This window comes from Scheffersomyces xylosifermentans, assembly GCF_036884685.1.
Source record: "Scheffersomyces xylosifermentans strain CBS 12540 chromosome Unknown RJT20scaffold_3, whole genome shotgun sequence".
Classification (NCBI taxonomy): Eukaryota; Fungi; Ascomycota; class Pichiomycetes; order Serinales; family Debaryomycetaceae; genus Scheffersomyces; species Scheffersomyces xylosifermentans.
The window spans coordinates 1,773,364-1,799,046 of record NW_027042941.1 but is presented as its reverse complement, the minus strand read 5'-3'; the positions used below and the strand labels follow the sequence as shown (position 1 = coordinate 1,799,046).

The 25,683-nt window shown below is 40.3% G+C and overlaps 10 protein-coding genes across 10 annotated transcripts; 5 read left to right on the top strand and 5 right to left on the bottom strand. All coding sequences in view use genetic code 12, as the record gives it.

Moving 5' to 3' along the window:
- Positions 1 to 4: 4 nt before the first annotated feature.
- Positions 5 to 2,611, bottom strand: RJT20DRAFT_127453 (uncharacterized protein). Its single transcript, XM_064917007.1, has one exon. It carries the CDS (start codon positions 2,214 to 2,216, stop codon positions 177 to 179), a length of 2,040 nt encoding a protein of 679 aa, XP_064775327.1. The 5' UTR covers positions 2,217 to 2,611; the 3' UTR covers positions 5 to 176.
- On the top strand, positions 2,574 to 3,566 carry RJT20DRAFT_38191 (uncharacterized protein). The gene has a single exon (XM_064919935.1). The coding sequence runs from the start codon at positions 2,669 to 2,671 to the stop codon at positions 3,380 to 3,382; it is 714 nt and encodes a 237-aa protein (XP_064775326.1). The 5' UTR covers positions 2,574 to 2,668; the 3' UTR covers positions 3,383 to 3,566.
- Positions 3,567 to 4,600: 1,034 nt separating this feature from the next.
- INP51 (phosphoinositide 5-phosphatase) lies at positions 4,601 to 8,498 on the top strand. Its single transcript, XM_064919934.1, has one exon. The coding sequence runs from the start codon at positions 5,093 to 5,095 to the stop codon at positions 8,297 to 8,299; it is 3,207 nt and encodes a 1,068-aa protein (XP_064775325.1). The 5' UTR covers positions 4,601 to 5,092; the 3' UTR covers positions 8,300 to 8,498.
- RJT20DRAFT_127449 (uncharacterized protein) lies at positions 8,411 to 9,022 on the bottom strand. Its single transcript, XM_064917006.1, has one exon. The coding sequence runs from the start codon at positions 8,971 to 8,973 to the stop codon at positions 8,698 to 8,700; it is 276 nt and encodes a 91-aa protein (XP_064775324.1). The 5' UTR covers positions 8,974 to 9,022; the 3' UTR covers positions 8,411 to 8,697.
- Positions 9,023 to 9,147: 125 nt separating this feature from the next.
- Positions 9,148 to 11,358, bottom strand: LEU42 (Leu42p). The gene has a single exon (XM_064917005.1). The coding sequence runs from the start codon at positions 11,236 to 11,238 to the stop codon at positions 9,514 to 9,516; it is 1,725 nt and encodes a 574-aa protein (XP_064775323.1). The 5' UTR covers positions 11,239 to 11,358; the 3' UTR covers positions 9,148 to 9,513.
- A 1,528-nt stretch (positions 11,359 to 12,886) lies between these two features.
- SSO2 (syntaxin) lies at positions 12,887 to 13,750 on the bottom strand (the record flags this gene model as incomplete). The annotated part of the gene is made up of 1 exon (XM_064918334.1): positions 12,887 to 13,750. The coding sequence occupies one exon, from the start codon at positions 13,748 to 13,750 to the stop codon at positions 12,887 to 12,889; it is 864 nt and encodes a 287-aa protein (XP_064775322.1).
- A 2,488-nt stretch (positions 13,751 to 16,238) lies between these two features.
- Positions 16,239 to 17,498, top strand: IPK2 (inositol polyphosphate multikinase; the record flags this gene model as incomplete). The annotated part of the gene is made up of 2 exons (XM_064921488.1): positions 16,239 to 16,536; positions 16,606 to 17,498. The coding sequence occupies 2 exons, from the start codon at positions 16,239 to 16,241 to the stop codon at positions 17,496 to 17,498; spliced, it is 1,191 nt and encodes a 396-aa protein (XP_064775321.1).
- A 115-nt stretch (positions 17,499 to 17,613) lies between these two features.
- Positions 17,614 to 20,088, bottom strand: SUP35 (translation termination factor GTPase eRF3). The gene is made up of 2 exons (XM_064919933.1): positions 19,620 to 20,088; positions 17,614 to 19,583 (listed from the first exon to the last, which is right to left on the bottom strand). Exons 1-2 carry the CDS (start codon positions 19,960 to 19,962, stop codon positions 17,743 to 17,745), a joined length of 2,184 nt encoding a protein of 727 aa, XP_064775320.1. The 5' UTR covers positions 19,963 to 20,088; the 3' UTR covers positions 17,614 to 17,742.
- A 2,158-nt stretch (positions 20,089 to 22,246) lies between these two features.
- Positions 22,247 to 23,031, top strand: RJT20DRAFT_38147 (uncharacterized protein). Its single transcript, XM_064919931.1, has one exon. The coding sequence runs from the start codon at positions 22,348 to 22,350 to the stop codon at positions 22,870 to 22,872; it is 525 nt and encodes a 174-aa protein (XP_064775319.1). The 5' UTR covers positions 22,247 to 22,347; the 3' UTR covers positions 22,873 to 23,031.
- Positions 23,032 to 24,834, top strand: RJT20DRAFT_38148 (uncharacterized protein). Its single transcript, XM_064919932.1, has one exon. The coding sequence runs from the start codon at positions 23,191 to 23,193 to the stop codon at positions 24,622 to 24,624; it is 1,434 nt and encodes a 477-aa protein (XP_064775318.1). The 5' UTR covers positions 23,032 to 23,190; the 3' UTR covers positions 24,625 to 24,834.
- Positions 24,835 to 25,683: the final 849 nt, after the last annotated feature.

Genomic DNA, 25,683 nt, shown 5'->3' with positions numbered 1-25,683 from the left:
TTTTAATAAAACATTCGTTTAATGAGAATACGATGATACTGTAAGTAATGAATAGAGACTTGAATTTGACAATTTGAGTTATCCCATTCTTAATTCTAGGGATATACTAAAATATTAAATGACTTTATATTTACATATTATGATAGGAGGCACCTTCTTAAGATGTCGTTTGCTATTTACAATTGTTGAATGCCTGCAAAATCAAGGAGCCTATCGTATGTCACAAGTTTTCCTTCAAGTCCAAAGGTAGTCAAAGCTTTGAAAATCTCCTGTTTCAAAGGTTGGTCTATGTCTCCTTGACGTGAGGTGATGTAATTGTCTAGATGAGGCATCAACCACATTAAACGACCCATATCGTCAGACTCGCGGCTGGCACGAATCAAAATACTGAAAAGCTCTCCGGTGAATATACTAGCTTCAACCACGTTACGTTCCCCAACCATCAAAGATTTTTGAAGTATCTTTTCAGGTTTGGATCCAAAACTGAGTACTACCTGTAGCTTCTTCTTATCGTCACCAGATTCATTATTCTGTATGCAATGAACAATAAGTTTGTTGAAAAGAGAATCAATATACTGGTATTGACCCAATTCTATGCAAGCCTTGATTCCTTGATACACTGAATCAACATTTGTGTAAATTGCAGTATCAGTATCAAAGATAACAGGCTTGATTCCCAACATCCGGCTTGACAGTCGATAGAAACGTGACTTGGACATAATGTCTGCCATGAAGCTTCGGTTCAAAACCTTCTCGTGTTCTATCACCTCATCTAGTCTATATATTGAGAGCAATTGTTTCAATGTGTCAACGTCACCACGCGGAATTTGGTACCGTACTAAACTGGCAAGAAAAGCTGGATGCTGTTCAATTAAATGCTGGAAGTGACATGCACTAAGTTTGGAGCCTGTCAAAGTTGTTGGTTTATGCTTAAACAAGAATAAACTCTGATATACTAAGGACTGATAATGATACAATTTTAATTCTCCTAAACCGTCGAGCAAAGCCTGGAATATCTTCAAACTTGGTGTGTAGCTACTAGAAGAAAGAAGCGTACGGGTAATTCCCAAAATCAAATTTATATGACCGAGTTCTTGTTTCTTATCGTATTTACGGAAAGATTGAGAAAAACCTTGCAAATACTCAGAGTCATTCACTCCTGGACTTTGGAAAGTGATGTAGTTAGTTGCTAGTACTGACTTGATTAAATCGGAATGCTCGTAGTTTAAATGCTGAGATGATTTATAGAATTGGAAGAAAGATCGACGTGATTCCAAGGAATTAAAATCATTTGAATGTTTCATGTCTTCAATCAATGCCATGACACTGCTGAAATCAAGACCACGGAAGAAATCTTGATAATTCTCTGGGCTATTGTTGCTGGTGTATAATGGAGTTAGTAGCTTTATTATCTCTATCTTTTGAGCGTTATCTTGGAGATTGCGGAGCAAGTGGACATATAATGCACTCCTGTGCTCTTTGATGTGTCTTTTGTGGGTATTAAGTGGAGATAGGAACAAGTGTCGAAGGTTTAACTCAACCAATACAGAATTCACAAACGAATGAACGACAAGTAATAATGAATTCTTCAAATCCGAATCATAATAATTCAATTTGCTCGTAGGACTCAAAGTTTCTTTGAGCTGCTTATACGAGTTCGTGACATTTCGGAGTTCCAAAGAGCCTGAACTTCCTTTGAATAATGCTTCTATGTTATCTTCGTCTTTGAAGATATGAACTACTTTACTTCTATGTTCAAGGAATTTCAGTGCCAATTCTCTGTTCTGTCTCATTCTATGCATTTTGTCCGGGAATCTCTTCTCAGCACGCAAATTTCTCTTCTTATCTTTCATTTGGTTAATAGTTGATTTAGCCCTGGTTGGACCAAATGACTCGTTCCTCCCCGAAGAATTGGATAATTCTTGTATTATCGCTTCATTACTGGGTATATTTGCATCATTTCGATCATTTTTTGTGCCTGCTTCAGAAGTTGTATCCGAATTACTTTCGAGTTCCCTTTGAACGCTGTAAGCCCGTAATTGGACTAACATCCCTATATTAGTGCTGAGGAATATAAGATGGCATGGATGCGAGAAATGTGACCAGAAAGTCGGTATCAGGCTTCGTCGTATTCGTAAATCCTGATTTATGGCGTGGAAGCTGCATCTGGACCACAGGGCCATTTGCATAGTTCCACTCCTCGTTACAGAGTACATGGATGCCACTATTTCACTTCTTTTCCTACTTCAAATACCCATTCTTCACCATTGAAAAGTCACTAACATAAACTGGTACGATCTTCAAAAAATTCCATATTGCATCGTGTGACTTGGATCACGTTCCAAAAGGCATCTTCAGTTCATGGAGACAGAATATTCAGGACGTTGGGGTTGGGAAGGTCCAGAGTATGTCCTGTACTCAATTCCCTTCATGGTTATACAGTATAACATCATTACGACTTGAACAAGTCTCAGGTGACATCGAAGCACGCGACAATGATTACTGGTGAACGTGACATGGATCATGAGACTATGGCTCTCTCCGTCATAGTTAAGAGTTACGTCCACCGTGTTTTTCAGACTCCGTTGTAAATTTTTCATCATTAAGCTTTTGGTGATTCGTTTAACCAATTGACAATAATCTGTTCTTTCATTCTTGTATAACCAGTATGAAGTTCTCGAGTATCATTGCAGCCTTGGTTGCCGCCGTAGGAACTGTTTCTGCCTTCGAGGCCGCTGAAGGTGAAAAGCCACACCTGATTGCTTTCATTGTTGACTACTCCATTGTGGAGTACCCAGAGATCACCGAAACCGATGTTGTTGAACTCACCAACGGTAACTCCATCACCTTGAACTACCAGGCTGTCAACAACGAGGAGACCGAAGTCACCATCATTGGTGTCTCTGGTACATTCCTTGACCCTACCACCGGTAAAGTCTTGGTTAACTTGACTGCTGGTCAAGTCGGTCCTCTTACTGTTCAACCAGGTGAGTCTGAGTCGTTCAACCAGAAGATTCCATTGAACGTTCTTCCAGCCAATTACAAGATTGTTCCTCAATTGTTTGTTGCCCATGAAGACAAGGTCAAGCACGTTGCTATCAGATCCCAATTGGCCACCATTGTTGATGCTCCAGTTTCCATCTTCAACCCACAATTGTTGTTCTTGGAATTGATCTTGTTGGCCTCTGCTGCTGGTTTGGGATACTTTGTTTACCAAACCTGGGGTAAGCAATACTTCCAAGGAACTGCACCAGTTGCTTCATCCAAGCTCAGAGCTGTCTCGCCATCATCTGAGGGTTCTGCTACTGGAGGTAAGGCTTACGATGAGAGCTGGATTCCTGAAGGTCACTTGAAGCAAAAGAAGCAAAAGAAGGCTTTCTAATTAGTGAAACCATGGTAGTCACCGACTTGATCCAAAGGTTTGGAGCATGATTAGATTACTACAAGTGACTTGGATCAAAGAACTGGAAAGGTTCTTTTGAAGACTCTTGACAGGTTGAAGACCCAGTTGAACGATATATTTAATTCTCGGTTTGTTATTTAGTTCATTTTATAGCACATTCGCTCATGTCAGCACTAATGTATAACGATATTTGTTAGTGGGAGGTAGCAGGGCAGTAGGTGAATTTAGAGTTGGTTGTGGATGAAAATGGAGATAAAGTTGAATGTGTTGATGTAATTGGTATAGTAAAGCTTTTGAATAGTTCTTGATGTCAATTGTGGTGATGAAGGAAGTTGGTTTGTCATTTGATGCTACCATATTGTCATTTTCTTTGTAAAGGTGATGTTATGTTATGGATATGGTTATGCTTATGCTTATGCTTATGGTTTATGCTTATGCTTATACTTATACTTATGCTTATGCTTATACTTATGCTTATGCTTATGCTTATACTTATGCTTATGCTTATACTTATGCTTATGTCTATGCTTATACTTATAGTAGTAATCCTTATGGTTATGGTTATACTTATAGTAGTACTTCCCAGTTACCAGTATAGTACAGTTGCAAGCTTATACTGCTATCTCCTATGCTGTATATGGTTGATAATATCAACCTCTCCTATGCTGTATACGGTTGATAATATCAACCTCTCCTTAGACTAAGCCTAATTGCCAACATATCAAATCATTTGATCTTCTTCTTTATCCTCTTTGCACCCATCCGCTTATCTAATAGGCATTGGTTCGTATTATATGCTTATCATAAGCTTATTCAGTTAACTAAAACAGTTGTAACTGCAATTTCATTCCTCAACGCATAGCCTCATTGCAACTCTATTCAGCATCTGATTACACATAGGAACAGTACTTCCATTCCATTGTATGCTATAAATATCTCGTGAACAGCTCGAACTCGTCAGTGGTTGGTTGTTGCTGGTGTTACCAATAAATAAATGCAGCCGTCTCGTTTATTTATATATTATTGTATCTACCACAAACAACAAACACCATAGTGTTACTATCCATTCTTTAGAGCCTAAAGCCTGTTTGTTTAACGATTTCCACCCATTTCTTCATTTCTTATTGCAATCATAACCCTCCCCCTTTCAATCTTAACACTTCTCTTGCAGTCATATCCACTCCTCTACCATCTTCATCTTCTTCTTACCCCTCTCTTTATACAGGCAGACAAGCCTCTTTTGTATTGCTGCTACAAAATACATTTGGCTGCCATTCTTTCTCTGTTTATTACTCTCTTTTGTGGGTTCCGGTGAGTTTTCTTTCTTTTGTTGATACCTTTTTTTTCCTTCCTTTATATTGGTGGGCGTTCTTTCTTACTGGTATACTGTGTTGCTGTTAGGTTTGTACCTTCGTGCACATAGTTTGTCTGTACCTGTTGGTAGTATTCTGGTGATAATCGTGCATTGTCGTTTTTGTCTACAACATTCTTCTTTCTTTTGGTTTTTGGTTGATTCATTTCCATAGTGGCTAAGTTGAACAAACCAATTGAGAAAAAGATTTATCAATTGCATTTGCATAGCAGTTGTTTAGTCAGTCTGACTGTCCCTGTGGATTCCTGAACAATTGCATAGTTAAAAGAAGTTTATACCACCATTAAACTGACCCTTTCACATATACCCAACTCACCATGCGATTGTACCTCAACGAACGCCCGAGAACATTCATAGTCACAAGCACTTCCCACGCCCTTATCATTCGTCATCCTTCGCCAAAATACAGATCCTCGTCCGGCTCGCATCTCCATATTCATCACCATCACCACCATCGAGATGCTAACGGCGCCGCTTCTGACCTAAACACAGCAAACAATGCCGGCTCGGGACTCTCCAACAAGGTCCTCGTGGAATTCGTAAAGAAAGATGACTTGGACTTGTCGAGGTTTAAGGACATAACACCCAGCAAGACTAGGCTGAACAAGCAAATACTTGGCTTCCTCGGTCTTCTAAACATGAAAAGTAATATATACATTGGTTTCATCACTAGCGAAGAAACCGTAGCTTCACCTACGGTCCGCGAAAAGGTCAATAGAATCACCGCCGTGGATTTCTACTGTTTAAACAACGACGAATACGACCATTTGATAAATAAATCCGTAGATGACGAACCAGACTACTTCTCCAATCCTCAGCAAACACCTTTGTCGTCACAGCAATCTCAACTAGCACAAGAACGTGATAAACTCAGAAATGAATATCCAGCGACATCTGTTAGAAAGTTACTCTCCAGTGGCTCCTTCTACTACTCTCGGAACTTCGATGTATGTTCCAACATCCAAGAAAGAGGTAACCCTGATGAAAAGAATCCGAAATTTCAGCTTGTGGCGGACTCTCCATACTTCAAGAGGTTTATGTGGAATTCTTTCATGAACTCCGAACTCATCGAATTCAGAAATAGACTCACCCTAGACGAACAGCAGCTGTTTGACACCCTGGGATTCCTAGTAACAATGATAAGAGGCTACGCCAAAACTGTAAATGTCGTTATAAATAAAGAAGATGCCCTAATGACACTCATATCCAAGCAATCGTGTATTAAGAATGGACCGCTTTTTGGAGAATGGGGCTGTGATGATAACGGTGCCGTGTCTAATTTCGTGGAAACAGAGGTAATCATATATACCCAGAAGTACTGTCTAGCGTATGTCATGGTGCGAGGAAACGCTCCAATCTACTGGGAATTGGAGAACCACTTCTCCAAGAAAAACATATTGCCCACTAACAAGAACAGTAAAAAGGTAGTTTATCCAAGATCATTCGAGGCCTCGCAGCATGCTTTTACACGTCATTTTGACCGTTTGGCTAACCAATATGGTGAAATTCATATCTTGAGTGCCCTATCAAGAGACGCTAGCAGTTACAAAGGTGACTTGAATGCTACATTTGAATCACACATCGAATTCTTTAATAATAATAGAGAAAGAAATCAAGAGAGCAGTGAGCAAAAGGATATGGAAATCACTGACAAAGGCAATCATCTCAGTCACCCTAATTACAAATTGGAGTATACTCATGTTCCAATAACCGTTTCATTAATGAAGAAATTAGGCTATAGTGCGCAGAACCCACATGATATTGTTGCATTACTTGTTGATTCAATAGTGGACTATGGTGCATTGTTATATGACTCTTCAAAGAAAACATTCATTGGAAAGCAACTAGGAGTTTTCAGAATGAACTCATTCGACAGTTTAAACAAAGCCAACTACATTTCAAAGATTATCTCTCAAGAAGTAATTGAATTGGCATTTAGAGACATAGGAATTGCCTTGGATATCGAAGTCTTTATCAAACATGCTAAATTGTGGTCCGAAAATGAGGATGTTTTATCGAAACTCACATTAAACTTCATATCTAACAGTACGAAACTTCAAACATCAAGTGCCACTTCCACGAAGAGTTCTGTAAAATCACATTTGACAAAGAAATATCTAAGTGGAGTAGTGGATACCAAACCCAATGTCTCAGCAATGTTGAAACTCTTAGGAAGACTACAAGATCAAGTCAGCATCAGTTTGCACAATCCAATTCATGATTATGTGGCGAAAGAATTGAGCAAAAGGACAAAAGAATATAGTTCGTATAAGGACATCTCAGTATTTGCTTCAACATTCAATGTCAATGGTACCTTTTATGATGGAGATCTCAGAGAATGGCTCTTTCCAACCCCGAAATACACTATAGAGAAGAGCTATGATCTTGTTTTCATTGGTTTTCAAGAGATTGTTGAGCTCAATGCTAGTCAAATGGTAAATACAGACGTCGGCAACAAGATTCAATGGGAAAGAAAAATTAAGAAAACTCTTGATGATCATAATCCTGAGGGCATAAAGTATTTTTCTCTTTGGAGCGGTCAAATTGGTGGAATGGCACTTCTACTTTTCGTTCGAGAAGAAGAAATCAACAACATTTCGAACGTTGAGGGTTCGTTCAAGAAGACAGGATTGGGAGGAATGAGCGCAAACAAAGGTGGTGTTGCTGTGAGTTTTAACTACTCGAATACAGACATATGTTTTGTAACATCTCATTTCGCTGCTGGGTTAAGCAATATTGAGGAAAGACACCATAACTACAAGACTCTTATAAAGGGGATGCTTTTCTCCAAAAATAGAAAGATAAGAAACCATGATGCCGTCATTTGGTCAGGTGATTTTAACTACAGAATTGGTCTTCCAATCGAACTGGTTAAGTCCCTTGTAGAGAAACAGCATTATTCAAAATTGTTTGAATTCGATCAGTTGAACACACAAATGGCCAACGGAGAGAGTTTTCCATTCTTTGATGAAATGGAAATCAAGTTTGCACCAACTTATAAATTCGACAATGGTACCAAGACTTATGATACCAGTGAGAAACAGAGAATTCCAGCTTGGACAGATCGTATATTGAACCTTTCACGCAATAAGATTATTAAGCAGCTGTTTTACGATTGCGCAGATGACGTTATCTTTTCAGATCATAGACCAGTTTTTGCATTGTTCAACATTAAAGTCCATATCGTCAATCAAGCAGTCAAAAAGAATCTATCTAACGAGTTGTACGAAAACTATAGGAAGAACTATGGCGATATCAATGACATTTTTGGTACAAATAGCAATATCTGGAAGCTATTTGAAGAAGAGAAAGTACTTCCACCTCCAAGTTCGGAAATCCAAAAGTGGTGGTTAGAAGGAGGAAAAGCGGCAAAAGTCTACATTCCTGAACTTAACAACGAAAAGGTGAATGATGGTGACATCAACATCATAAACCCCCGCTACCCTGTGAATCCTTTTGAGGAGACTGAGGAGCCGGAGTTTTTGAGTAAGAGTGAACTCTTGAAATTACTAAGTGATAAGTGAGCGTCAAATATATCTATCACCTCGAGATAATAGATCATACCGTCAGAACCTGAATCACCTACACATTTAGCATCAATTACCTACGCATTATTTATAAAATTAAAGCTATATTCCGCTAATTATTTTAATTACTGAATGAGCTCCTTTGCATCTAACATTCGAATTTATACGTATAAATATAAAATAGTGTTGGCTGGATGGATATGTCAAATTGTAATAAAGTTTTAAACTGTAGATCTTCTGGCTCCATAATAACTTGAAGTCTCCCTTTCCGTCGAACTGGAACCATTTTTGTATAAGCCAAGTGTCAGCAACATTTACGGCCTTCTTTCGAAATCGCAATCCACCTTCATATTCATCCGTGTGTTGCTATTCAATGGTACATAAAATGCCGATATTCACACATTCTTTCCTGTTACAGACTCAGCACTCTCACTAACTTCATTGGCTTCCTCTTCAACCTTCTTCAATTCGTCCTGGATCTTTTCTGCCTCTTCCTTCGAAATACCCTTAGCATCTTCTAAGATCAGATCCATCTTAGCCTCTAGGCTATCTAACATCTTCTCTAACTGCGCAGCCTGTTTTTCAGCTTCGGTTATTTGTTTGTACGCCTCTGCTATATTTAATCCCTCGTTTTCCTGTGTCATGTTGCTAGGTGGCCTGTCAACGGTCATACTTTGTTACTACAACTTATAAAGCTATCTATCTATGCCTTGGTAGAGTACTATTTCGGTTAATAGCGGGCGTGGATCGATTATGTAATTTTGTTGAATTTGTTAATAATGAAAAATAGAAGAGATCGGCGCTACCATTATAGATTTTGCAACCGTTCCGTTTGATAGTAATAAGGAAGAGGCAGGGTTTGGAGTTATTGGTTATATAAATTGAGTTGTATTGGTTATATCAATTCGATGGAAACTCATTAAGTAGAAGCAAGCTTTAAGTTGATTTGTATGGCTTCTCGGTTCGGGAAATTCCTAAACACATGACCACCGATGGCGTATACTACTCCAGAATCCCGTGAAAATAAGACATGATAATTTTTGTACGTAGAACTAAATAAAGAGATGAAGTGTTCTAAAAGACTTATAAGACTAATATTAATAAATAAAAGATCAGCAATATCAGGAGAGTCCCTGTCAAAGAAACGTGGATTTTGTGATTGGATTTGTTTTGAATGAAATTCATTTTTTTTTTGTGGAGCTTACGTTTCCTTAAATATCCTTGTTTCTGTGTAAACCGTTCAAGATAGATATTAAAGATAAGAAAGAAGCTTGAGAAACATCCTCGTGGATACCCACACCCCATCTGGCAACCTTGTTGTTTAAGGTGACTTCGATGTAGGTAGCGGCACGAGACTTAGCATCAACACCTAAAGAGTGTTCGTGGTAGTGTTTCACATCAATATCAATGTTGAGGTTCTTAGCAAGAGCATCGTTGAAAGCGGAAAGTTGACCATTACCTTGTCCCTTAATCTTAACTACCTTTCCATCAACCAGGATTTCGGCTTCGACTTCCTTGAGACCCTTAGAAGGAGTAGAAATAGAATAGTCAATTAACTTGTAAGTCTGGCCCTCGAAGCTCTCTCCTTCATAGTCAATGAAGTACTCCTGCTTGAATAAGTCACATAACTCTTCATTGGTTAATTCTTGTCCCTTAATCTCTGCACGCTCTTGAACCACCTTAGAGAAAGCAACTTGCAAGCCTCTTGGTAAGTCCAATTCCAAGTTACGTAAGATGACCCATGCAGAACCACCCTTACCAGATTGAGAGTTGACTCTGATAATGGCTTCGTATGTTCTGCCAATATCTTGTGGGTCCAATGGCAAGTATGGTAACTGCCAGTGCACATTCTTTCCTCCAGCAGCTTGTAATTTCTTCTGGTGAACGTTGAAACCCTTCTTGATAGCATCTTGATGCGAACCACTGAAAGCACAAACAACAAGTGAACCACCATATGGAGCCCTAGCATGCACTGGAATTTTGTTACACTTCTCAACCACATCTATAACGGAGTTGATGTCAGAGAAATCTAATAATGGAGAAACACCCTGGGTGTAGAGATTAAGTGCTAATGTCACTAAGTCGACATTTCCGGTTCTCTCACCATTACCAAATAAGCATCCTTCAACTCTGTCAGCTCCAGCTAATTGACCTAATTCTGCGGCGGCCACACTACATCCTCTGTCATTGTGAGGATGTAAGGAAATAGCGATTTTTTCTCTTTCGGTGATATTGGTTGCGAAATATTCAATTTGGTCAGCATAAATGTTTGGTGTGGCCATTTCAACAGTGGCAGGTAAGTTGAAGATGATTGGACGTTCTTCACTTGGACCCCAAGCCTCTTTCACAGCTTCACAAACTTCAATAGCGTAATCCATGTCGGTATCCGAGAAGGTTTCTGGAGAAAATTCAAAATCCCACTGGGTAGCAGATTGTTTTGGATCATCCTTGGTCAAAGATCTCACCAATTTGGTACATTTCACAGCTAAAGCCTTCGATTCTTCCTTGGATAAACCAAAAACAACGTTTCTGAAACAGTCAGAGGTGGCTAAATATATGTGAACAATAGCTTTCTTGGCACCAGTCAAAGATTCCACGGTTCTCTTGATCAAATCTTCTCTACATGGAGACAAGACCTGAACGGCCACATCAGCAGGGGCAGTTTCAACTGCAAATCTGGTGAAATCAAAGTCGATTTGAGAAGCCGATGGGAAAGCGACTTCGATTTCCTTGAATCCGATGTCAACTAATTTCTTGAAGTACTCTTTCTTCTCCGCAACAGACATAGGGTCTGGTAACGACTGGTTACCATCTCTCAAGTCCGTAGAAAGCCATCTTGGAGGCTTTACCATGGTTTTCGACGGCCATTGACGGTTTGGTAAATTGATTGGAGGGAAAGGCTTATATTTAACCGAAGGGTCTGCTAACATAGGCATATTTTAAGATGTTTTCTGGTGGTTTTGTGACGCTGAAAAGTATATTTCTGGCGTTAAATAGCAATTCTGAATGGTACAACTGCAACTTCTACAATTCAACGAAGCTCAACTTGTAGCCAAACTGTCTCCAATATATACTTCTTTCTATGTAATGAGTCAATGAAAAATTTCGGCATCCATCAGTCGCCGCAACCCCACGAAAAATTCCTGAAAGTGTGGCCGGAATGTAAGTGATTACATAAGCCGAGAATTTAGCTGTGGGCTGACACTGCAGCAGGCAGTCCCAGATTGAATCAGATTCACCAGATTGCAAGGAAGAATGACGTATACAGGGCCTGTAGCATGATAGTAGAGTTCGGCGGCGTGCACAGAGTGCATAGAGTCCGTCACTGGTGCGATTATCTGGGGATGAAGTCCGAACGGTGCTACTGTAGGAACAGGTAGGGTGGTAGTGGATGGAGGTTCGGTTAGACACGGCAAACAGGGACCGGTTCCGCAATGCGAGTTTGCTAGCGGACTAGCGGACCAGCAGCCATTTTGCACCTATTGGAGGTGGAGGTTGGGGGAGTTGTTGCAGCCAGAGGGTAAGAGAGGAGGGTGTGGAGGGTGGTGGGATATGGTGGAATACGGTGGAAAACGGTGGAAATGGAGCTTTTGATGGAGGGGAGGGTATTGGCGGTGGTTTGAGGTAGAGGGGTGCCAATGAGGGCTTTGTCATTGGTATGGATATAAGTAGTTGTATCTACTTGTATTACGTTGATAGTATGGGAGTAGTATAGTTAACATAAGTGGAGTGACTGGACGATACCTGTGTAGCATATGATGGTTTGTATACGACGATTGCTTGGCATGCCGTCAAATGAAGAAAATGAAAAATGGTATTTTTTGCAGCTTTTGAAATCTCGAGACAAAGTAGGACTCATAAGCAATTGATAGCTGAATTTGAATTGTAATCGGCTGTTGACGTGATCTTGAAAATGACCAATGTAAGATGATTTTACCAACGAATGATATTCCTACAAATGGTGTAACACTAAGAATCAAATCATTTGTTCTCTTTTGTTAACCATTGACTAATCTATAATAGAGTGTTCGATGAAGCCTTAAGTTAAATTCTAGGAGATCGTGAACACCTACTCGCCACTACAATGCAACTCAATGTATCAGTTGGTATTAGATAACTACTGTACGTAATATAAAAGGAAGACAAATACAGTATATGGCAAATGAATATTAATGATTCTCCGTGAAGAAGTGTATCGAGATACAAGAAAAGAAGCAAATTTTAGTAAAACAGAGTAAAGTATAACAGTCATCTTCTTAATTAGATTAATACAGGGATAACTTGAAGTCTGGTTCTTGAGAAACAAATGGAGTGATTGTAAGTCAAATAATGAGCTTGGAGTTTTGTGGACTCTTCCTTCCAAATACAATTAGACGTTTTGAGCAGTGGCAACGACTTTATACGATATCCATTACAGAAACCAATGTGATGCTAATCGATATTATGCCTTACTATTCATAAACCTTTCCAAATGATTTATATGAAGTAAACAAAATAAACGCAATTGTAACAAATTCATTGTTTTCGACCTTAGAGACTCGTTTAGTCTGACCCGGACTCTTTCTATGATTTTGTCGTTTGTCTCTATCTTGTTCCAAAGTAGGCACCCAAGATGACAGCAAGGATAACAATAATAAGAACACAGATGAACAAACACCACAACTTCTTCTTTCTGGCAGCACGAGCACTAACAACGGCCTTGTTGGTGTGTCCCACACCTTGTTCAATGTCATGTTGAGCATTTCCAACTTGCTCTTCAATTTGCTGGATAGGTTGGTCCTGTTCAATAACTAACTCCTCCATGTCGTGGAATAATTGAGTTAATTCGGCCATAGTCTTCTCTAACTTCAAGAGTTCTCTGTGACGAACTTGGACCTCGTTCAACACGGTTCTTGCCTCACCTCTTCTATTAGATTGCAAAAGAGCTTGTTGGAAGTACTGTTGCGTACCGCTTCCATCTTCCAAGACAGCTCTGACTTCTTCGTCACTGGCATCTGGTTTTATAATCTTATATTGTCTTTCAGCTTGAGCCTTGGTTTCCTCTCTGTTATTGACTTCAACCAAACGGTATTCTTGAATCAAGTCTAAGAATCTCTTTCTGGCGTTTTCAGCTTGGTCCAACTTAGTTTGGTCTCTAGCCTGAGCGGCTTGTGCCTGGACATTCTTAATACGCTTCTTCAAGTCCAACTGGAGTGATTGAGCCTCGGAAACAAGGGTATCAATCTGCTTGGATGAGTATTCCGAGTCTTCTTCGTTAAGGTCGAGTTCTCTAGTGAAGTTTCTCTGCTTAGTCGAGATCAAGTTGATCAAGTTAGAGTACTGGTCAAGAGAGTTATTTATGTCTTGGATCTCGTTCATGTACGAGACGAAGTCATCTTCATTCGATCCGGACGAGTACTTGTTGTAGTTGCCCATCTCGTAGGCGCCTTTGTTGTAAGGGTTTGACATTGTCGCTTAGTGTTTGTAATCGTATTCACTTGGTAGTTAAGACAAAACGGTGTATTCTATACAGCAGATTCGAGGACTTCTTTGTAATATACCTATTTTCAGTTTTGACGACTGATGAGCTGGTCAGAGACGTTTTTCAGCTTCGATTGGGCCAATTTCGGTGATATTTACAATCGCTTCGGATACGATGGACGAGAAGCTAGACTGTAGGTATAGGCAGAACGATGGGAAGAATTCAGACCTGGAGCGAGGCTAATTTCTTGGGAGGATATCAATTGAAGCGTGGAGCTGCTGGAATCGAGTGTTTGGATACTGAAACCAGATGAAGACAAGTGGTGAAGTGTGAAGTGTTAAACGCCTGTTCACTACACCGTTGTAAAGAGCCAGATTTTTCTTTGTTTGTTGGCGGCTAATTTTACACAGAGAGAGTGAGAAAAAAAAGGGTAGTGGGAGAGAGAAAAGAGGTATGGTAGGAAGTGGTGGGAAATAGTGAGAAATAGAAAAAAGAAATAGTGAGAAATGGTGGGAAATTGTGTGGGAAGTAGTGAGAAATGGTAAGAAATGGTAAGAAATGGCAAGAAATAAGAAATAGTAAGAAATGGTAAGCACTAGTATGTACTAGTAAGAAATGAAGAGAACAATTCCGACGAATAATGAGTGGAAGTAAGCGAATTCGTAAGGGATTAGTAGGAATAGTGGGAACGTATGTAGACAGTAGTCGGTAAATCAATGCAAAGTGTTTGTTGTTCTTGAGAGAAGTAACGAAAAACTGAGAGATCAGTGAACAGAAAAAAAAGAGTTAGCGAGAGAAAGTGGGTGGATATCCACTGGTTTAGGGAGAAAATCGTCGTTTGTTTTTTTTCTCCCTGCGGGGGATCATGGTAGTAGTAGTGAGAAGAATTTAAGAAGACATACACATTAAGGGACACGAGCTTGGTTAGACGGCCACCGAGCCAGAATTCACGCAGGCGAGTCCCTCTTCAAGCTCAGTTTTTACTGACAAAGAACTTCGAAAGAATGAAACCAATTTGGCGCCGTGGGTCCCTAACAAGTAAAAGTGAAAAATTCGGGATCCAAACAACAATGACATAAAACTAGAAGTCATGGGATCGGTCATTCACCACCATAATGAATTTCGATGCTTCCTCAGTATCCGACACTGCTACTGGTGGCATATTCTCGGAACATAACGTTAATATCCCCGTATATCTCCATCCAGAATCGATAAATAATACTCAATCATACAACCACTCCATCGCCGCCCACACGGCTACTCCTCGGTCAGCTCTTTCTCACCGCCAATTTTCTCCCGCCAGTCCCACCACGCGAACGACGTCGTACGAAAAAAGGAAAAAACAAAAATATCCCACTACGGGGCGCTCGTACACGCTGCGCCTGGAGGACGATGGAGAGGAGTGCATGAATACAACAATTTTCACTATTGGATTCTCTGGCGATGGAAAAAAGATTGCTAGGACTATCAGGGTGAAATTCGCCACAGAGGTTAAAGTTTTGTTGCATTTCACATTCTGTAGTATTACGGGTCTCGAACAACGGGCGGGTCACAAATTTGGAACAAAACTTGTGCTCAAACCATATCCTTAACTATACGAGAGATCTTTAACCTTAATATTATATATTGTTATACGCAATGATATTAAAATATCGTCTTGGATGGTATGCAGTACACCAATATTATCAAATAACTCGATTTTCCACATCCATCGATTATCAGGGTTGAGCTATCTCTACCAATTTTCTCGCTCTTGTTCGTTATCTCGGTATCTCGCTCTCTCATGGATGTACATAATAACAAGCCTCCCTTGTTAATTAAAGTCACATTTCATTTTAAAAAAAAAGCCTAGTACCTAAGAATAGCCGCTTGTTTACAATTCACCATCTAAAAGCCCACACTGCCTCACGAAAATCTCTCGTTAAATATGCAGGTACTAATTGAAGAAATCCAATTTTTGTTCATTCTCGTAATAAAATTTCTCAGAAAGTCCCGATTTGGCAGTCCCCGCATTAAAACTAAGATGTAGTAGTCGATCATGTGACATGATTCACGTGCCAAATAGGACATTGATTCCGTCAAGAGCTCTAATTCACTACACTATCAATGGGAGAAAAGCTTACTATTTCAGAATCTGCCATTTAGGGACTTTCTGATAGCTCACATTTCCATACTTGAACTCTTTTGCTGCTATTTTATACAACTTAACTATTCTACACTACCTTCATGCCTTCATCAACCAATTCTGATCTCTGCGGTACGGGTCTTCTACTTCTGAGCTTTCTAACAATTCAAATCATGCAGGTTCTTGTCTTAATTAGGTAGTTCCCGCTTTGGCCATGAAATTTATTGCTTATACACACTCCAGTATAAGGAATGGACTAATGGATATTTCATTCTTTCTACAAACAACTGAATTGTTATAGAAATTGGTAAGTAATAGTATAGTAGATCGTACCAGACATCACGCGAACCATGGCTGAGCAATCTCACGAAAAATCGGAACCCAAAAATGACCACGAGGCTGTGTCTTCTGGTCTTGTACCTCTAATTCACCAAGCTGCTGGACATGATGGAGCACTTACATTAGCAGACGGTTCATTGTTCATTAAACCAACGACACAGCAAGAGGTGGACTTCTACACACAAACTCAGGCATATGATGCACAGCCTCGAACTTCAAGTAATGGCGCTGAAAGTGACCGTGACATGGACCTTCCTGGCTCAAAACTTATAGATTGGATACCTATTTGTATTGGAACATTAACTCATGGTGCATCGTCGGTAGCTAAAGCCTCCGCCAATGACCCACTAATAATTCAGAAGTCTTCTAGCACGATAGATACTGGTAATACAACAACCGCAACTGAAACTGAAGATAAAGCAAATGAAAACGAAAAAGAGTACATTGTACTACAAAACTTATACCATGGATTTAAGTATCCAAGCATATTAGATATCAAGTTAGGTTCCAAATTGACGGATGACGAGGTGACAGCACCAGAGAAAATAGCTCGTCTCCAGAAGGTGAGTGATTCTACCACTAGCGGCTCGCTTAATTTCCGTATATGTGGTATGAAACTCTATATTGGAGATAGTTCGGATAAGCCAGAATTCGAATTATACCCTGAAATGAACAGTAATTCAGTGTATGTGATTTCTGATGAAAAAGGCGACAACTATCTAGCATTCAACAAGTTCTTTGGAAGATCACTCAATAAGGATAATGCGAAGGATGGAATATTACTCTTCTTTACTCAACATCTTGGGAAGATTGAAACTTATGGAAACAAGATGGTTTTGCGGTTGCTTGAAGTGACAAGCAAGAGATTGCAAATACTTTACAATTGTCTATTGGATTATGAGGTTCGAATATATTCAGGATCACTATTATTTATTTATGAGAATGACTTGACTCGTTGGGGAGTATCAAATAGAATCAATGAGGAAGATAACATATTCAACAATGATGAGTTATACGAGGCAGTTGATCCTTTGATTCGTGAACCAGTTGTTGAGGTTGACTCTGATGAGGAGGATGAAGATGAGGATGAAGGTACGGATTCGCCGGGTTCTAAACTTACGCCGTTGAGCAGTCTCAATGTTATTGACTTTGCTCATGCTAAATATGTAAGCGGAAAAGGATACGATGAAAATATCATAAAAGGAATAGAGAACTTGATAGATATCTTCGACTCTTTGATTAAGGAAATCAGCCTGAAGATAGAAGACTGATATTGACATAGAACGAATACAACATTGGCAATAACGTGGCTGTTACAGCGTACAGAGTAGACTTCGTACCATTGCTCAAATCTTTTGTATCACTCTTTTGTCTGCTATTCCAATGAAATTGTAATTACGTAAAACTGTACATTGCTAAAGCTAAGCTATAAAAAGGAGAATGATGATGACAATAGCTGGCAACTCTTTAATAGAGTGACTCACTAAGGTCAAATGTTATTGTTTGTTTAGTCATTTACAAAATCTTGGTAATCTTACCAATGGCGATAGTAGTACCTTGATCTCTCAAAGTGAATCTACCCAATTGCTGGTAGTCGTTATAAGTCTCAGCACAAACTGGCTCAGCAACCTCTAACACAGCAATAATCTTCATACCCTTCTTGGCGAATGCTGGTGCCTTCTTGGACTTACGGTTGGTTCCCTTCTCCAACTTGTGCTTCAATTCCACAAACTTCACCTCTTCGATGGCAGTATGTAAATGCATGACACATGAGAAACCGTTAGACAAGATAGACTTCAATTCCACGATGGCAATTTGAGCCTCGAACTTAGTCACTGTCTTGACTGGATTCTTTGGAGAGGTTAACACGTAACCCGGTTGTAAGTCTTCTTCTTCAATACCCTTCAATCTTAATCTAACTTGTTCACCACAGTAAGCAGCTTCACATTCTTGTTCAGTCTCGTTATAAACAGTTAAAACTTCGACATTGACCTTGTTAGGCATCAAAAGAAGGTTACCTCCCTTTTTGATGTGACCAGATTCAATCTTACCTTCCACCACGGTACCCATATCCTTCATCTTACCGGAAACTGGCAACATGAATGGACCATTAATTTTACGGTGAGTAGTCTCCATGTTATCCAAGAACTCCAACAAAGATGGGCCTGTGTACCATGGACAGTCCTTAGGGTCGACTCTGTCCTTCAAACCGGCACCGGTGAAACCGGAAACTGGCATGAAGATGATGTCATCCTTTTGGTATCCAATACCCTTCAAGAACACAGCCAACTTGGAAGTACATTCGTTGTAACGTTCTTCAGACCAAGCAACAGTAGTGTCGTCCATCTTGTTGACTACAACGATAATCTTGTTAACACCTTGAGTCTTAGCCAACAATGCATGCTCTCTGGTTTGTCCACCCTTTTCGAAACCGGTCTCGTATTCACCCTTTCTAGCAGAAATGACCAAGATACCGACATCGGCTTGTGAAGCACCACCAATCATTTCAGACACGTACATCTTGTGGCCAGGAGCATCCAAGATAGTGTATCTTCTCTTGTCAGTCTCGAAGTAAGCCTTACCAACTTCAATGGTCTTACCATCGTTTCTTTCTTCCTTGTTGGTATCCATGATCCAAGACAAGTACCAACCTTGTCTACCAGCATCCTTGGCATCTCTCTCGTACTTGTCGACAGTACGCTTGTCGACTGATCCAGTCAAGTATAAGATGTTACCACCCATGGTGGACTTACCGGCATCGACGTGGCCCATGAAAATGATAGAAACGTGGTCCTTTCCTCCGAACAAGTCATTGACAACTTCCTCGTCAACGATATCATCCACCACAGCAGATGAAGTAGTTGCTACAGAAGCTGAAGCGGATAATGGAGCTGAAGCAGCAGTAGTTGGTGCTGGAGTAGCAGGTTTGGAAACTGGAGCAGAAACAACTGGTTCTTCTGTCTTAGTTTCCTTGGTCTCTTCTTCCTTCTTTGCCTCTTCAGCCTTTGGTTCCTCAGCCTTAACGTCTTCCTTGGTTTCTTCCTTGGTTTCTGGGGCTGGGGTAGCTTCCTTTGAAGCTGGAATGGATACTGCTGGGGAAGCCTCCTTAGAAGCTGGCTTGGTTGCATTGGCTAACTTGATGGTAGATGAAGGAGCCAAACTGAGCTTCTTCTTTGGCTTGTTTAAGTCAGCTTGAGCTGATTGTTTTTGCTTTTGGAAATCGGCTAAAGACATACCAGCGGCTGGTGCTGGTGCACTGTCTGCAGCATTGTAGCTGTTGTAATTGTTGTAGCCTCCTCTGTTGGAGTTATTGTAGTTGTTGTAACCTCCTCTGTTGTTGTAGTTTTGGTAACCACCTCTGTTATTATTGTTGTTGTAGTTTTGGTAACCGCCTCTGTTGGAGTTATTATAGTTGTTGTAACCGCCTCTGTTGGCATTGGTGTTGTTGTACTGGTTATAACCTTGGCCTTGCTGCTGTTGTTGGTACTGGTTATAACCTTGAGGCTGCTGTTGGTATTGGTTGTAACCTTGAGGTTGTTGGTTATAGTTTTGGTATCCTCCTTGCTGGTAGTTCTGGTAGCCGCCCTGAGGAACGAATGCCTGTGCGTTAACGGCATTGTAGTTCTGGTATTGCTGCTGCTGCTGCTGCTGCTGTTGCTGCTGTTGCTGCTGTCCTCCAAGGGAAGCGTTCTGAAGGTCTTCAGCCAACTTATCCTGGTTGTACTGGTCAGACATGGCGAAATTCGGTTTTTTGGGGTGTTTGGTAAAACTTCCTGGTAGCAATGACGCGTCTGTGTCGTTACAATTGAATTTCTCCTTGAACTAGGCAACCTAAATTGACCATAAACTGGTTCTTTCTTCGTTAACTATGAGATCAAAAGAGTTAATTTGAGATTTTGGTGGTCGAAAAATTTTCCTCATCGTGAGTCACGTGACTGGAGATTGGGTGAGGTGGTTGAATTTGGGACAGTTATGGTAAAGGGAGTGATATTGGAGGTATTGTAGTTGAAACTGGGTGGATGCTGGTGAGATGTGTGAGATAAGTGAATTGGAGTCGTTTTTTTGTGAAAATTGGGTGTTTTGGTGTTTTTGACTGGGATTGTTGGATGATAGAATGAAGGAGGAGACTGGAGAAGATCCGAGATTTCAGTGGAGTGATCACGTGTGAATGCTCGGAATTGGGGAGAGCAGCCCTTTGGTAGTAATGCTGTAAGGAGGAGGAGGAGGAGGATATGAAAGGGTAGATAATGGAATACTGAAGAAGGAAGAATTGAAAAATGGTTAGAGGAGGTTAGATGAAATGGGGAAGTTGATGTGATTTCAGAAGGATATATATATATATATATATATATATCTAATTTTTTGAAAGAAACAATTGTGTAGGTGAATGGGTGAAGTAAGTGAAACAGTGTTATTTATGGTATGAGCCCATAATCTTTAGCAGCCAGGCGCATTCGCAACCATTTGCCAGCTGAAAGTATGGGGATGAGATAGTGGTGGTGGTGGTCACTAGTACGACATCTTTGGTTACGAGTATATCTGTCTTGGGAGGGAGTGGGGGTGTTGCCAATTGAGTATAACTATACAGAAGCACTGTGTCATTTTGCATGGGTAAGATAATGAAGGGAAAAGTGTACACTTGTGGAGATCTGCGGCTTTTTTTTTTTGCCATAACTTTTGTAACCACCATCTCTGTAAAGGTTTGTTAAGATGCTTTTATGAAAGTGTTACCAAGTAGATTTCATATTGAATAGTTATGTGGTTTGGTTTATGTGGATTGTCTGGGCAAGGAAAGAACTTAGTTTGATAGTGAATGTAAATTGAGTCTAAAAATGGTTAGTATGAACTGTGTTCTCTCCTCAGGGCCATCGACTAGCAGAAATATTGACTTTCTGTATCTTTGTTTATTGTTAGTATATGGTTTGGGGCTATTGTTTAGACTATATCCCAAAAAACAGTTGCCTTTGTAAAATAATAACGCCTATAATTCGAATAACTTGAGGACATTTAAAACTACCATAATAAGAAGCATTACCATGTCTATATCATAGAGCAAGTGAACCAGAGCAGCAAAAAAAAAAATAACAATTTCTACAATTTTAGCACCAACTCATGAAAGCTATTGTTCATAATATATGAGATATATATCTTCTCTTGATACCCTTTTCGAAACTAATTGTTGATGATTATCATCATTTCATGGTGAAGATACCAATTGACAAACTTATTGACCATTGAAAACTCACAGGCCCTCATATTCGTATACACCTTCTTCGGACCTCTTGCCGCACCCCACTGTTCTTCCTCCTCCCCCACTACTCTTTTGCAGCCAGTCATGTACCCCATTTATCGTTATGAGATCGTTATCAACGCCACGATGTCCATCGCCGAATGAGGTAACCAAAATGGATCATTGAAGTGGGCAATGGACATCACAGAGTCTGTGGTGTCGGGTTAAATTAAAAAAAAAAAAAAAGAGATTTAGACTAGCTTGACAATTACATGGCATGGAGTAAGTGATGATAAGTGATAATTACCTTATTACATTTATTACATACTATTATATTATTAGCTATATTTGTAAATTTGATGTGCCAGTCTTACCATGTCAATGAGCTATGACCAGCTCAGGAGAGCTTGATACGACTCGACTTTCTTGTTAGTTGTGAACTAGCAAGAACAATATAATTACTTTCTGTATCACCAATGCCACATTTGCAACAACCATTTGGATTCTGCTACGACAACGCTACTGTATTACTGAATTGTGGGGCATTTTTCCATTCATTGACTCTCTCTCTTGTGTATCACATTGTTGATAGCTCTCTCTGCTTGAACTGCTTGAATATTTCATCAATTCTCTCTTTATCACTAACTCATTTATTTCATCAGTATCAATTCCACGTCTTCCTCCCATTGTCTCATCCCATCACATCATTATCTCATCTCATTGTCCAATCTCCATCTCCCATCTCCCATCTCCATCTCTCACTTATTCACACACACTCTCTCTCCTTAACACACCTATATCGCTTCACTGTGGTGTCTCTTTTCCGTCTTCATTCATCCCACCAAACGATTAACTTTCACTCGTAGATCTCATCGTTGGTAGTCATAGTAATGGTCATCGTTCGTAATCATGTTGATACTCATACTCATTGTCACATTTCCATCTCTCTCTGTGCCTATTCTCTCCTAACTCTCCTATTCTCCTTCCTCGTTGTTTCCTTCCTTCATACTGCTCTCTTCCACGATCGTGGTTTCTTGGCTCCTCCTTCCTCTTCCTCCTACCTCTTTCTCCTACTCCTTCCTTCACACTACTTGTTTACTCATTACTCCTTTCACTCATCTTCCTGTTTCCTTCACACTGGCTTTTCTCATTGGCTTTTCTCATTCTCATTCTCATTCCTCACTCTCATTCCTCACTCTCGATTCTCATTCCTCTCCCTGGTTTGTCTCTTTCTTTCATCTCCCTCGCTGTTCCTTCCCTTAACACTCTCTCTTCCTGTGTCCATCACCTGTCTCGTCGCTAGTTTCCTCCACACTCCGATTCTCCGACTATCGATTCTCGATCCTCAGATTCTCCGATTCTCCGATTCTCCACCTCTGGCTTCTTTCTGTGACATTGACAACCGCCGTGTGTAATAACTGGAGATTACTCTATTGGAAGTACTCAAAGAGGGAACTGATACTCTACGAAGCTATACATACTACTCCACAATCTCAATCACAATCACAATCACCATAATCACAATCACCATAATCACAATCACCATAATCACAATCACCACATTCATCTCCAACGCCGCCACCACATAAAACAGCAACCTCTTCATTCAATCAAACCCATTCCCTCAATTCATCGTAATCTCATTATCTCATCATCTCATCATCTCATCATCTCATCATCTCATCATCTCATCGTCATCCCTTCTTCATCTCTTCATTTGACACCCCACCAAAATGCCCATCTTCGGTGAAAAACCATTCACCTCCATCACCGTGAAAATCAACCAATTGGCTCAACCTCATCGCAATGACGACGTCGACGACTCCATCGAGCTCTATCTCCTGGATCTTCTCCACTTGATTAAGCTCCAACCAAACGGCGGAGCCGTTGAAGCAGCTCGTGCCGTCAGAAAGAAGATCAAGTACGGCGAGTCCGTAGATGAACAACTCCGTGCATTGTCGATCCTCGAGCTCTTGGTTCTCAATGGTGGTAAATCCATCGGGCCGGTCCTCGCTAGAGACGATAAGCTATTAGACGTGTTGAAGGGAATCTTATCTGGAAATGGTAAGACAGCATTGAATCTCCCTTATGACAAGCAAGTTCAGCAACAAGTCAGGGCTATGGCCATCGGCTGGAAAACAGAACTCGAGGAATTGGAAGGTTACAAGTACATGGCAGGATTGTACAAGTACATTCCTCTGAAAGGACGCAGAACAACTCGTCCTAGAACTACCAGTAGCAGTGCAGCAGCCCAATCGGACAACTTAGATAATGAAGACAACGATAACGATCGTCTTCTTGACGACGAAGACGACGAAGAAGAGCCGCATAGACCCAACAGAAGAAGCTCTCCAGACTCTCCTCCAAGATCTCCAAGATCTCCAAGATCCCCTCCTAGGTCTCCACCGGCAAGAAGAGCTATTTCTCCTTACTCCACACCGGTACAGAAGACTTCAAAGGAGGACAAGGATAAGAAGAAGAAGAGAAGAAAGAAGAATGGTATTGTTTACGCTGACGAACAGTTCCAGATTCCCCAAATCAATTACAAGATCGAAGCTCCCAAGATCAGAACTCTTATTGCAGACTGTTATACTCACACGACTGCTTTGACCAATGCGTTGTTGGCATTGCCTTCAGATATATCTCCCCACGATGACGACAAGTCCATGGATGAGTTCAACAAATGTAGATCAATTAGAAGAAAGGTGTTGCGTTACTTACAGTATGTTGGTGCTGGTGATGATGGCAACAAGTCCAAGGAAGTATTAGCTATGGATGAAGAATTCTTGGGCAGTTTGATCAGCTCCAACGAGCAATTGGTTGAGGTATTCAAGAAGTTCGACTTCAAGTGTGGTTATTCGATTGCCAACCCAGCTCCAAACTATGATAACAATGACGACGATAGCGATGACAGTTACGAAAGTTACTACACAAGCGACTCTGATAGTGAGCCAGAAGAAGACCTGATTGCAGACAGATTGAATAGAACCACCATTGAAGGATCTAGTAGAGCAGCCAAGTCACCTCCACCACCACGTCCAGCTAAACCAGCTGCTTTGTCAAAAGCAGCACCTCCACCAAAGAAAACTCTTCAAAAACAGGAGTCCTATGACCTGGCCAATCCGTTTGGAGATACCAATGAGGTAAGCAAGTCCATTTACGATTAGTAGATGGCGTAGTAAATGTATTATGGTTTGAAATACCGATAACTGACTATTAGGTATACAGTCTACGCTTGTATCAATAAATGATAGATTCATTTCACACGAAGTCAATATATACGATGAGTTGATAACTTAAAAGATTTAGGAAGATGAAAGGGGAAACATAAATTGTAGGGGTGACCTTGTAGACGTGATATTCTTTGAATTTAATTTGCAACTGGTCCACTTTGACTATTATGTATCATACACTATGTATGTATCATTTACTATGTATGGTATCATATATTTACTTATTACTCAAGAATCTTTCCCCCATTTACAGCAAGGAGTTGTATTCTGCCAATTCTAAGTAGGCTTCAGCTTCATAAATTCTCTGAATACTACGACCTGTTTTCCAACAAAAAACTTCGTAATTATAAAAGGAAAAAGGCCCTCGTAGATGTAGAATTTTCTTTAAATCATCATAGATGAGAGTCGGTTCTCTACAACAGTTCCTTGGAATTGCTATATCCTTGGACCCATGTACATTATAATGGCTGCGAAATTAAGATATTCATTCCCCAGGTTAATCAGACCAGCAACAAAGGACAAATTATGGATTCTTCTACGTTAACTCTTGGCAGGTTGGAATGTTCTCTTTCCAAGACATCCCACTTCCAAGTTATTTTGGTTCTATTTTTTAGTGTAAGCTTTACTTACATACTACAACTTCTTTCTTAGCAAAGGCCAATGAAAAATGTGAAAAATGTGAAAAGTTACAATACAACGGTAGCGTGACCTTTAACTGTAGCAAGAAGGACAGAGCCGCTCCTCCCCAATACGACACGATGTGATTGACGAGGGTTGAAAGTTGCTTCGGGATGCTAGGCGGCAATTTTCTACAGAGAAGAGGGGAGGCTCTTTAGATATTCTAACGCCTTGGTAATGACTACACAGGCAATTTACAAGCAATTTACAAATAATGTCTTCCTAGTTTAATTCTCTTAGTTTAATCGTCCTAATTATAATTGAAACTGACGACAATTTTTTTAAGTTAATGTAAGCTTTCTTTGTGGGGAGAGC